The 13,773-nt window shown below is 42.0% G+C and overlaps 2 protein-coding genes across 4 annotated transcripts; one reads left to right on the top strand and one right to left on the bottom strand.

The window, feature by feature from the left end:
• On the top strand, nucleotides 151–8,477 carry LOC104763265 (F-box/kelch-repeat protein At5g48990-like). Of its 3 annotated transcripts, none has more exons than XM_019239988.1 (2): nucleotides 151–699; nucleotides 7,685–8,477. In XM_019239988.1, exons 1-2 carry the CDS (start codon nucleotides 350–352, stop codon nucleotides 8,475–8,477), a joined length of 1,143 nt encoding a protein of 380 aa, XP_019095533.1. In that variant the 5' UTR covers nucleotides 151–349. The 3 variants fall into 3 exon arrangements, with proteins under 3 accessions (XP_019095533.1, XP_019095532.1, XP_010484965.2); XM_019239987.1 differs by having other exon boundaries at nucleotides 151–725; nucleotides 7,693–8,477; XM_010486663.2 differs by having other exon boundaries at nucleotides 151–734; nucleotides 7,702–8,477.
• Nucleotides 11,454–12,866, bottom strand: LOC104760886 (F-box/kelch-repeat protein At5g48990-like). Its single transcript, XM_010483881.2, has one exon. It carries the CDS (start codon nucleotides 12,785–12,787, stop codon nucleotides 11,636–11,638), a length of 1,152 nt encoding a protein of 383 aa, XP_010482183.1. The 5' UTR covers nucleotides 12,788–12,866; the 3' UTR covers nucleotides 11,454–11,635.

Below are 13,773 nucleotides of genomic sequence, written 5' to 3'. Positions count from 1 at the left end.
GTGCAAAAGGTTATTGAAGTCGGTGACTCTGTTGCAACAAGAGGGTCTTTAAAAACCATGTAATTTTGTTTGAGTTCCAAGTAAAAAATAGCACATTGTAATCAGGAAAAAAAAAAAAAAAACGTAATTCAACCACATTTATCTGAAAACGTAATTCTTTTTTTGGGTCAAAATAAAAAATAAACTTTGTGTTTCCAAAAAATTAATTAATTGAGGCAAAAAATTAGCCTTCATGTTCGGTGTGGATGCTTCTCATGCGCAACCCCAGAGCGTGTAAATCTAACGCGCTCGAGAATTCGTTCTCTGTAGGTTTCATCACCGGCGATTTCATATCGATAAGATCTCGACCATGTCGCCCTTAAAGAGGAAGAGGAAATCGCCGACAACGAAGACGAAGAAACCGTCGTTTACGCTTAGTGATCATCTCGAGAAACCATCACTTCCAGATGATTTGGTAGTCAGCATCTTAGCCCGTGTCTCGAGATCGTTTTACACAAATCTCTCCTTAGTCTCCAAAAGCTTCCGATCGATCCTTGCTTCACCGGAGCTATACCAAACCCGAACCCTCTTAGGTCGAGCCGAGACTTTTATCTATGTGTGCTTACGTTTCCCTGATGAAGCTAACCCTCGCTGGCTCACTCTCTACCGGAAGAAACCTAATCAAACCCTAACTAAAAAGAAGAAGAAGACGACGAAGAAAGAGGATTCATGTGTTCATCTTTTGGCTCCAACTATTGATCAAGATAACGTTGAGTGTAATCGGCCGTCCGTACGGTTATGTGATAGGGCCGTCCGTACGGTTATGTGTTAGGGCCGTCCGTACGGTTTGGTGAGCCGAACACGAATGATGTGAATAAAGGGCTGAGAGTGTTCTACAAAGGCCCATGAGGAAGAGAAGGATCGAGAAGATGGCAAAGAGCCGTTAGAGATCACATGTTCCCCTAAGAGAAGCAACGAGAGGTCGCTATCACCATAGGGACACACCCTTCTCTCTCCCTATGTCGTTATCAAGTTTGTAATAAGAGTAGCCCTAGTTTTATTTCTATTTAAGGCCTACAGCCGACATTGTATGTATACTATTCTAATACTGAATCTCTTCTCTTTATTCTCTTTGTTCTTGTTCACTAATTCTCTCAACAATTTCTTTCTCTACTCCAAACTAATCTAAACCAACAATCTCATTCCGCCTAAACTAACATGGTATCAGAGCAAGTTTCTCGATCTACCACTCTCTAAACTCACTCTTTAGTCTACTTCTCTACCCTCTAGAAAACTATACTCTTTCTCTTGCCATGGAAACTGCAAAACCGATAGTTACTCCGGTGGTACTCAAAGGCGCCAACTATCTCTTGTGGAAAAGAACCACAAAGACTGCTCTTAGTGGCCGGGGACTCTGGATTCATGTGGAAACAAACCAACTCCCCAAGAAAGCCAACAAAGAGGACAGCAAAGAAGAAACAGAGGAAGACAAGGAGGCTGAACTCGAAAAGGAAATCAAATGGTTCCAAGAGGATCAGACCGTGCTTGCCATCCTACAAAACTCGCTGGACGCGCCCATCTTAGAAGCCTACTCATACTGTGAGACAGCGAAGGAACTATGGGACACGCTAGCTAATGTGTACGGGAATGTCACGAACCTAACCCGTGTGTTTGAAGTCAAGAAGGCCATTAACAGCCTTCATCAAGAAGACTTGGAGTTTACCAAGCACTTTGGGAAGTTTCGGTCATTGTGGGCCGAACTAGAGATGCTCCGGCCAAGCACCATCGATCCGGCGATTCTGAACGAAAGGAAGGAGCAAGACAAAGTCTTTGGCTTGCTCCTTACCCTCAACCCTGCCTTCAACGACCTCATCAAACACATACTCCGTGGTGACAAGCTGCCTACTCTTGACGACGTATGTGCTCAGGTTCAAAAGGAACAAGGGTCTCTCGGTCTCTTTAGTTTGAAGGGCGAGCTGGTTAAGGCTAACAAGGGGGTCTACATGCCGGACGAGAGGAAGACGGTGGTGTGTGACCACTGTAAGAAGAAAGGTCACGTGAGGGACAAGTGTTGGATCCTTCACCCACATCTCAAGCCAGCTAAGTTCAAAGCGAATCTGTCTCATGAAGGTACAAGCGGTCAAGCACCCGGAACGGTGAGCCAGGGGGAGACAACAGCGATGGCTGCGTCCTATGGAGACTACGTGAGAAAGTCTGACTTGGAGGCTCTCATTAAGTCCATCGCCGCACTAAAGGNTGGCCGTCCGTACGGTTATGTGATAGGGCCGTCCGTACGGTTATGTGTTAGGGCCGTCCGTACGGTTTGGTGAGGCCGACCACGAATGATGTGAATAAAGGGCTGAGAGTGTTCTACAAAGGCCCATGAGGAAGAGAAGGATCGAGAAGATGGCAAAGAGCCGTTAGAGATCACATGTTCCCCTAAGAGAAGCAACGAGAGGTCGCTATCACCATAGGGACACACCCTTCTCTCTCCTTATGTCGTTATCAAGTTTGTAATAAGAGTAGCCCTAGTTTTTATTTCTATTTAAGGCCTACAGCCGACATTGTATGGATGCTATTCTAATATTGAATCTCTTCTCTTTATTCTCTTTGTTCTTGTTCGCTAATTCTCTCAACAATTTCTTTCTCTTCTCCAAACTAATCTAAACCAACAATCTCATTCTGCCTAAACTAACATGGTATCAGAGCAAGTTTCTCGATCTACCACTCTCTAAACTCACTCTTTAGTCTACTTCTCTACCCTCTAGAAAACTATACTCTTTCTCTTGCCATGGAAACTGCAAAACCTGTGGTACTCAAANCTTAGTGGCCGGGGACTCTGGATTCATGTGGAAACAAACCAACTCCCCAAGAAAGCCAACAAAGAGGACAGCAAAGAAGAAACAGAGGAAGACAAGGAGGCTGAACTCGAAAAGGAAATCAAATGGTTCCAAGAGGATCAGACCGTGCTTGCCATCCTTCAAAACTCGCTGGACGCGCCCATCTTAGAAGCCTACTCATATTGTGAGACAGCGAAGGAACTATGAGACACGCTAGCTAATGTGTACGGGAATGTCACGAACCTAACCCGTGTGTTTGAAGTCAAGAAGGCCATTAACAGCCTTCATCAAGAAGACTTGGAGTTTACCAAGCACTTTGGGAAGTTTCGGTCATTGTGGGCCGAACTAGAGATGCTCCGGCCAAGCACCATCGATCCGGCGATTCTGAACGAAAGGAAGGAGCAAGACAAAGTCTTTGGCTTGCTCCTTACCCTCAACCCTGCCTTCAACGACCTCATCAAACACATACTCCGTGGTGACAAGCTGCCTACTCTTGACGACGTATGTGCTCAGGTTCAAAAGGAACAAGGGTCTCTCGGTCTCTTTAGTGGGAAGGGCGAGCTGGTTACGGCTAACAAGGGGGTCTACAGGCCGGACGAGAGGAAGATGGTGGTGTGTGACCACTGTAAGAAGAAAGGTCACGTGAGGGACAAGTGTTGGATTCTTCACCCACATCTCAAGCCAGCTAAGTTCAAAGCGAATCTGTCTCATGAAGGTACAAGCGGTCAAGCACCCGGAACGGTGAGCCAGGGGGAGACAACGGCGATGGCTGCGTCCTATGGAGACTACGTGAGAAAATCTGACTTGGAGGCTCTCATTAAGTCCATCGCCGCACTAAAAGAATCCGGTACCACATTCTTTGCCACTAAACCTTCTAAAATGCTTGTCATTGACTCGGGGGCTTCTCACCATATGATTAGCAACCCGAGTCTACTAGACAATATAGAACCAGCTTTAGGTAATGTGGTTATTGCTAATGGTGATCGGATCCCTGTAAAAGGTGTTGGTAATTTAAAACTGCTTGAACATAACTCTAAAGCATTTTACATGCCAACATTCACGTCTAACCTCCTATCAGTAAAGAAAGCAGCTAATTATTTGAATTGCTATGTTGTTTTTGGTCCTAATAGTGTTAATTTTCAGGATATTAAAACTGGAAAGATACTTGAGGAAGGAAATGGAACCGGAGACCTTTATACTTTAGAGAAGACTTCACAAAGTCCTAATTCTATTTCACTTACCTCTTGTTTATTGTCTAATAAGAATGATAATGATGCATTGTGGCATGCTAGACTAGGCCATCCCCACTCTCGTGCTCTTGAGTTGTTATTGCCTAATGTTTCTTTTAGTAGTTCTAGGTGTGAGTCTTGTATCCTTGGGAAACATTGTAGAACTGTGTTTCCTAAATCTTCTACCATTTATGAAAATTGCTTTGATTTGGTTCATTCTGATGTTTGGACATCACCATGCTTGTCTAGAGATAACAACAAGTACTTTGTGACCTTTATTGATGAAAAGTCGAAATATACTTGGATAACTTTGTTACCCTCTAAAGACCGTGTGTATGATGCATTTATAAATTTCCAAAACTATGTCACTAATCACTTTAATGCCAAGATCAAAGTGCTTAGGTCAGACAATGGAGGAGAATACACTAGTCACAAACTTAGAGAACACCTAACCGCACATGGCATCTTACAACAAACGAGCTGCCCGTACACTCCACAACAAAATGGTGTGGCGGAGAGGAAGAACAGGCACCTTATGGAAGTGGCGCGGTCAATGATGTTCCATATGAATGTGCCAAAACGTTTTTGGGGAGATGCGGTCATGACAGCCTGCTATCTTATCAACCGAACGCCAACAAAAATCCTAAGCGACCTAACTCCTTTTGAAATTCTTACTAAAACTAAACCATCATTAGACCATTTACGAGTATTTGGCTGTGTGGGTTTTGTTTTGATTCCAGGAGAGAAGAGGAGTAAACTAGATGCAAAGAGTAAANTGCAAAGAGTACCAAAAGCATGTTTATTGGTTACTCAACCACACAAAAAGGCTACAAGTGCTATGATCCGGTCAATGGCCGCATGTACGTGTCTAGAGACGTCAAGTTTCTGGAAGATCAAGGCTACTATGAGACAAAAGACTGGAACAGCCTTAAGGACCTATCTCACTCTACCACTGACCGTGCGACCAACTTACGANAATCACTTTAATGCCAAGATCAAAGTGCTTAGGTCAGACAATGGAGGAGAATACACTAGTCACAAACTTAGAGAACATCTATCCACNTGGTGTTACACAACAATCTTGTCCCGGGGCACAGTTACCGCCAGTAGCTTCCAATGAATCTACACAGCTGGCAGAGCCCCCAGCTGATCATGATCCATCTCCACGTCCTGCGGAACAACTTCCTGAGCCGGGAGAGGACATATCCGAAGGAGTCGTTCCTACACCTCCCGCTGAGCCTATTACTACTACCGCCGAGCCAAGTCAGCCAGCCTCATCCACACCTCTTATACCACTCAGACGGAGTGAACGTGTCAAGTTTCATCCATCTACCTGGAAGAACAAGCGTGTGTATTATAACAATCAAGCGGTTGCCCATCCGATTCAGGCCGTTTGTTCGCTTGCCGTGTTGCCGCCTGATCATGCAGCATTCCTAGGGTCTATTGATGCTAATTATATACCCCAGACATACGATGAGGCCAAAGATCATCAAGTGTGGCGAGATGCCGTATCCGATGAGACTGGTGCCATGGTTCGCAACCACACTTGGGATGAAGCCGACCTGCCTAGAGGCAAGAAGGCTGTCAGTTCGCGATGGGTCTTTACCATCAAGTATTTAAGCACTGGTGAGATAGAACGGTACAAAGCTCGCCTTGTGGCTCGTGGCTTTACTCAAACATATGGGTCGGATTATACGGAAACCTTCGCCCCGGTCGCCAAGCTTCATACTGTTAGGGTGGTGCTCTCCGTTGCCACTAACCTCTCTTGGGATCTTTGGCAAATGGATGTTAAGAATGCATTGCTTCAGGGGGAGCTTCAAGAGGAGGTCTATATGCACCCCCCAGGGCTAGAAGACATGGTTACACCCGGCAAGGTCCTCCGACTTCGCAAGGCCATTTACGGTCTCAAGCAGTCTCCTCGAGCCTGGTACCACAAGTTGAGCTCTACGCTCAAAGATCAAGGCTTCAAACGTTGTGAACCAGACCACACCCTCTTCACTCGTCGTTCTCCCGATGGTCTCGTCGTCGTCCTCATCTATGTTGATGATCTTATCATCACCGGCGATGATCAAGAGGGCGTTCAGGCCACCAAGGTTTTTCTTCACTCTGCGTTCGACATCAAAGACCTCGGCGAGCTTTGTTACTTCCTTGGTATAGAGATCTCTCGCTCGCCAGGCGGCCTGTTTCTCTCTCAATGGAAGTACACTCTTGATCTCTTGGCCGAGACTGGCCGCCTCGCCGCAAGACCGTCTCTCACTCCACTGGACGAAGGCTACCAGGCCAAGCGAAAGGGGGAGAGCATTCGGGCCATGGAGGGACAACCGCAAGATCCAATGGATGAACCATATGAGGACGTTACAAGATACCGGCGACTTGTGGGGAAGCTCATATATCTCACGATCACGCGGCCTGACATTTGTTATGCAGTCAACCAGGCGAGTCAATACATGCAGGCTCCGACTAAGTATCACTGGAGCATTGTAGAGAGGATACTTAGCTATCTTAAAGGAAGCCCGGGTCAAGGCATATGGATGGGCAGGAATTCAAACACGGAGATAGTGGGCTATTGTGATGCTGATTACGCTGGAGATACATTGGACAAGAAGTCAACTACCGGGTATTGTACATTTGTTGGTGGGAACTTGGTCACATGGAAGTCAAAGAAGCAGAAGGTGGTCTCATGCTCTAGTGCTGAAGCCGAGTATAGAGCAATGCGGAAGCTAACAAATGAACTGACCTGGTTGAAGGCACTCCTCAAGGACCTCGACATTGATTCAAAGAAACCAATCACCATACATTGCGACAATGAGGCTGCAATTCACATTGCTACTAATTCAGTGTTTCATGAGAGAACCAAACACATTGAGGTTGACTGCCACAAGGTTCGAGAAAAGATAGAAGAAGGGGTCATCCTACCGTGTCATACTCGGAGTCAAGACCAACTGGCAGACATTTTCACCAAAGCTGCAAGCTCCAAGGTTTGTGAACATATTCATAGCAGACTTGGACTTGTAGACATCACTCGCCCTTGATCACCTCACTTAATCCATGGACATCACACTCTTTTTCCCTTGACATAGTTTTGTCCCATGAGGTTTTCTATGCCAAGGTTTTTAATGAGGTGATGCTTCATGGGTTCCAAGTTTAGTCATTTCATTCGACTAAACTTGAGGGGGAGTATTGATCAAGATAACCTTGAGTGTAATCGGCCGTCCGTACGGTTATGTGATAGGGCCGTCCGTACGGTTAGGTGTTAGGGCCGTCCGTACGGTTTGGTGAGGCCGACCACGAATGATGTGAATAAAGGGCTGAGAGTGTTCTACAAAGGCCCATGAGGAAGAGAAGGATCGAGAAGATGGCAAAGAGCCGTTAGAGATCACATGTTCCCCTAAGAGAAGCAACGAGAGGTCGCTATCACCATAGGGACACACCCTTCTCTCTCCTTATGTCGTTATCAAGTTTGTAATAAGAGTAGCCCTAGTTTTTATTTCTATTTAAGGCCTACAGCCGACATTGTATGGATGCTATTCTAATACTGAATCTCTTCTCTTTATTCTCTTTGTTCTTGTTCACTAATTCTCTCAACAATTTCTTTCTCTTCTCCAAACTAATCTAAACCAACAATCTCATTCCGCCTAAACTAACACCAACCCCGATTCTTAACTCTCCTCCTGGGGAATGGTCAAGTCTTGTGGCGGTTGGTTCTAATCCTTACGCCATTACATCATCCATCGAAGACTCTCCATGCTCTAACGTTTGGTTCCTCGACTGTCGAACTCACACTTGGCTTGAAGCTCCAAGAATGCGACTGGCTCACATCAATAGTGATTTTGATGGGAATATGTATCTAGCAGGAAGCTCTGAGAGTCCAGATTCTTTGAGTTGTGTTGAAGTGTACAACACTACCACTCAAACATGGAACCCCGTGCCGCCTAAAAAGCGAATATTAGAATTCGGAAATATGGAAGGAAAGATTTACTTGAACCTTGATGTGGATTCTACTACTAAGGAAAATGTGGCTTTAAAGCCAAAGGACTGGACATGGGAAATGGTAAGATGGGATACTCATTTGGGTTCTGTTTGCATGATAGATAACGTAGCCTTTCATTATCAACCTTGTGTAAAGATTATTTGGAGAAAAAATAGAACTAAGGGAGCAGTTTGGAGAAGATTAGAGGGTTTGGAAGGGTTACCTAAGTTTTCTAAGTATAGTACTGTCAATTTAGTGGATTGTGGTGGTAAGCTGGTTGTTTTGTGGGACAAGTATGTGCGTGGAAGTGGGTATAAGGAGAAGATGATTTGGTATGCAGAGATTTCACTTGAAAAACGCAACAATGAAGAGATTTGGGGGAAGGTCGAGTGGTTCAATGCCGCTCTTACAGTCCCTAAGTCTTATAAATTTGTGTGTGCTAAATCTGCTACTGTTTGACAGGTTTTGGATGAATCTGGTTGTATCGCTTTCTTTCTTTTTTAGTATGTCACTTTGGAATGAATGTTTTGTGTTTTAGCGTAATGCGATAGACATGTTTTTGCAAGAATACACAAAAAAGAACAAAACGAAAAAGCCAAAGATATTGACATTGTTTTTGCTTATATTAAATCTGTATTCACTTGCTTGTAGTGTAGATGATTAAGCTTACTTTGGGACTTTTCTGCTTCTTTTATAAAAACCCTTTGATGACAAGCCCTTTTTTGCTACTGTTTGATGAATGTGAATCATGAGACGCTTATACCGACGAAAGGATGTCTAATAGACATTGTCTGTAACCACATTTAAATCTGTGCTATATGATAGAATATAATACCCACAAATCACTAATGATTCAACACAGTTAGATCTGTCACGTATGGCATTCATCAAACAGTAGAAGCAAGAGCACTACACTTCTGTGTATACGACTATTCAATTCCCCAAAAGATCTCCTGACAGGCTCCCAATTTTGTGTTTTTAGATCGAAAACATCCATCCCATTAAAGCCTGCTACATAAATCTTTCCATCAACAACATTAGCAGCTTGGTAATTTCGATTCATCCATATGCTTAGAGCCACGTGCCATGTGTGAGACCGGCAATCCAGGATTGAGACGCTAGACGAGGGTGCATTCTCCACACATCCGCTAATGGCATAGATATTAGAATCTAACGCAACGAGAACCTCGTAGTGCGCAGGAGGTGAGTTGGGAATTGGGACTGGGACCAAAACATATCCAGTTGATTTCTCTGTTAGGGTTTGATTAGTTTTTCGGCAGAGAGTAAACCAATGTTGGTTAGGGTCAGGAGGGAACTCTAAGCACAGATAGAGACAACTCTCCGTGCAGTTTGACAAAGACCGAGTTTTGTAAAGCTCCGGTGAAGCAACGAGGGATCAACAGCTCTTGGAGACTAAAGAGAGAGTCGGGTAGTACAATTTTGATATGCGTGCGAAGCAAGTCAATAGCAAATCATATGGAAGTGATGGATTTTGAGGTCGATTCCGATGTCGGCGACTTGTTCTTCTTCTTTGAGGATGACATTGTTGGGGGGAAATCGCTGGTTTCTTCTCCTACTTGCAAGTGAATACAAATTTAGGGTTTTGATTTGACTTCAATAATATAATTCTCGAGATCGTGTACTTTACTTGCTATGAGTTCTAATTTTTATTTTTTATTGTTGCCTAATTTTTGATAAGCTGGTAATTTCATGAAGCTAAATGAAGTGATATATATATAAATTACTTCCAATATCGGATCACTAGAGAAAGGTGGATCTCTGATTAATTTTTCTCTTGGTTACAAATTGTAATATTTCAGAACTATGAATAAAGTTATGTTTTTATGCTTTGATGTTCCTCAAGATGTTTTGACTGTGCCTAATTTCGAGAAAATGACTGATACGTTGGGTTGTAAGCCCAGACTCGGTATTTGTATATCTTTCTCTCCGAATTTCAAACTTATTAGTTAGGAAAGACAAGATGTAACAACAGCCCATAGATGGTTTTTAGTGGTAATCGCTAGCCCTGGGCAAATAAACTGAATCCGATTAAACCGATCCGAACCGATCCAAAAAACCAATTTTGATCGGATTCGGATATTGTGTAAAAACCGATCGGTTTCTGTCTTGATCGTGAATCGGATTTCGGATATAAACCGATCCGAACCGAAATCCGATCAGTTATCCGCTAAACCGAATACATATTTAATTTTTTATACATTTGGGTTTAATTGGTGTTATTTTCGGGCCTGTTAGAAGCCCATTAACTATAAATGGATCGCTTATAAAAAATTTAAAGTCAAATCACCAGAAGGAGGAATCGAACGGTGACCTTGAGGTTAAGGAACACACTCTATAACCATCTGAGCTATTCTGAATTATTGATTTTACTTTCCAAATGACATATATAAAGGTTTCGGTTTAAGTTCCGATTTTTTAAAAAAAAATTGAAAACCGATCCGGATCCGAACAAATCCAAACCGATCCGATCCAATAAACAACCGGATTCTAAACGGATTTTATATACTCCAATCCGAAAAATCCGATCCGATCCGAACCAAAAATCCGAATGCCCAGGGCTAGTAATCGCACTTGTATGATATGACTGACCATAGATCCTCTGTTTTAATGCTACTCAGAACGTTTTTTTACCTTATCTTGTGTGGTTTAAAGAGTCGAGATTCGAGAACCATTTGTTTTGGGGTTTAATCTTTCTGAAACCAAATGTTGAGTTTGTGTAGGCGTGATCAATTTAATTCTTTTAATTGAATAAAATTACTCTTCTTCGACTGAGAAGTTAAGAAAAAGTAGCTAAAACAGAAGATCCTCAAATCGTTTCAGTGGCAATTTCTTCAATTCCTCAAATAAGATTACACGCTCACCTCCAAACCCGGTTTTTTTCTTTGTTTTTTTTCATCTTGTAATTGCACAAGAAAGCTCAATGCACTGTACAATAGACAAACAAGCACTAACTGTGTATCTTGATTTAGCTCTTCTTGTGAAAGCAAAGAGAACTGTAAACAAAAGTATTTTCATAGACAAAGTAAAGCGTAATGAGTCTACAAGTGAGTGCATATGTTTAGAAGTGAAAACAATGTAGCACAGAACAAGCATTCGTCATAGTAGTCTACATTTTGCAACACTTACAATTCAGAACCAAAACGACATAAACCGCTACTCTCATGAGTCATTCATCAAAAATTAGCATAAAGAATTTGGGATCGAAGGGATTATCAAAACTGGCAGTAAAAAAAAAAAAGCTTAATTATCTGCAAGCAAGTGACTCTAGCTAAAAGTAAGCTTAATCAGTCTAATGTCTACAAGTGAGTACTGTGAATGCAGATGTTTAGAAGTGAAAACAATGTCTGCTAAAAGCACAAGACAAGACAAGCATTGATCATAGTAGTCGCATATAAAGACATTTTGCAACACATATAAAACAAAAACGTCTCATGAGTCACATTCATCAAACCGTATGCAGAACGACTCTGCCATCAAAGGGTTTATCAAAGAGACAGAAAAGTCCCAAAATAAACTTAATCATCTGCACTACAAGCCAAAGAAATGTCAAGAAAGTAAGGGATACAAACCATATTCATTAATTACGTCCAAACCTGTCAAACAGTAACAGATTTAGCACACACGAATTCATAAGAACTGGGCACTAAAAGAACCTCATCGGACCATTCGACTTTCCCCCAAATCTCTTCATCGTTGCGTTTTTCAAGTGAGATCTCTGCACACCAAATCATCTTCTTCTTAAACCCAAATCTTTGCACAGACTTGTCCCACAAAACAACCAGCTTATCACCATGATTTGCTAATTTAACAGAAGCAGACTTAGCAAACTGAGGTAACCCTTCTAAACCCTCTAATCTTCTGGAACCTCCTTCTCCCTCAGTCTTTCGTGCTCTCCATCTAATGGCACAACAAGTACAAGGGACATAAGTATAGTCTACCTCATCTACCGTACAAAAAGAAACCCGATCCACAAGCATATGCAATCCTACACTTTCCCATGTCGAATCCTTTGGCTTAAAAGCCATAGTATGCCAAGGAGGGTCTACTTTAAGGTGAATGTAAATAATTCCATCCATTTTTTTGAATTCGAATCTCCGTTTGTTGGGCGGCACGGGATTCCAAGCTTGAGTCTCTGTGTTGTACACTTCAACGCAGTCCAAAGAATCTTGCTTTTCATACATTCCTGGCAAATACACATTCCCATCATATGCAGTACGGGTGTGAGCTATTCTCATTCTTGGAGAATCACGCCAAATGTGAAATCTACAGTCAAGGTACCACACGGATGGAGAATCATGTATATCTGCGTTAATGGCGTAAAGATAAGAACCAACAGCAATTGGACTTGACCATTCCAATGGAGGAGAGTTGAGAATTCGGGTTGGAGCCAATAGATGAAGACTTGGATCCTCTTTCTTCTTCTTCTTGTTAATTAGGGTTTGATTAGGTTTCTTCGGGTAGAGAGTGAACCAGCGAGGGTTAGGTTCATGAGGGAAGCGTAAGCACACATAGAGAAAAGTCTCGGTGCAGCCTAAGAGGGTTCGGGTTTTGTATAGCTCCGGTGAAGCAAGGATCGATCGGAAGCTTTTGGAGACTAAGGAGAGATTTGGGTAATAGGATCTCGAGACACGGGCTAAGATGCTCACTATCAAATCGTGTGGAAGTGACGGATTTGGGTTCGATTTCGGCGACGGTTCCTTCGACTTTGGTGTCGGCGACTTGCTGCTCTTCTTCTTCCGCCAAAACATTGTCGCCGTTGGTAAAAAGGAACCCAATCGATTTCTTCTCTGACTTGCACAGCACAAATTTTTAACTTCACTTTACTGTTCTTAGAGGCGCGTGCGGTTGGTATGATCGAGTTGCCACATATAACATGAAGGGCATTTCTCAATAGTGGGCTTAATCATCTGCATTGAATCTTAATGGGCCTCATAACAATACTTTGAGCTTTCTAATCTTTTCTTTTCTTTTTTACTCAAAAGCTTTCTAATCTTTTAAATCAATAAAAGTCACCGAGAAAAAAAATTAATTTATAGTATATGATTATGAATATTAATCCGACTCTTACAGTCACAATTTAGTCTTTTATTTCAAATATACGACTACGAATTCGAGTTACAGAGAAGTCGCTATAAATATATGTCACTAATTAGTCTCTGATGTATATGTCACTAAGCCTACATATTATAGTCTTAGTGTAGTCACAAATGTGAGACCATAAAATAAGATCACATAGTGTGGTTCAATATTTTATTTTTCGACTATTATATGACTAAAAAATCTTGCCACCAAATTTTAGCAACCACTAGATTAATATCCTCGTTACGCCGCAAGATTGTTTTTAGATTTTACTTGTCGATCAATTTGTCAAATAAATCTTTAACTTGCATGTTATTTTAGCATTGAGTTTGTTTGATACTTTTATTGAATCAATGAAACAATGTTGTTGAAGAATTAACACTACTTGTAACAATATGACCACTATTATGATGATGTAAGGTCATGAAATAAAAGTACAATGAAAACAAAATTAGTCAGTCAAATTATATACGAAACCCAAAGTCCTTTCAACTTTATACCACCAATTTAAGGAAACAAAAACATGCATACCTGTATTCATACATATTTGTCATTCATATGAAAGATAAATTATCATACTTGTGAGTAATCAAAACAAGAGTTTACAAATCCTCTTTTGGAGAAAAGCATTATAAAAATCACCAAAAGACATTAT

Source organism: Camelina sativa, chromosome 18 (assembly GCF_000633955.1).
Source record: "Camelina sativa cultivar DH55 chromosome 18, Cs, whole genome shotgun sequence".
Taxonomy (NCBI): domain Eukaryota; kingdom Viridiplantae; phylum Streptophyta; class Magnoliopsida; order Brassicales; family Brassicaceae; genus Camelina; species Camelina sativa.
This window is presented reverse-complemented; position numbering and strand designations above follow the sequence as displayed.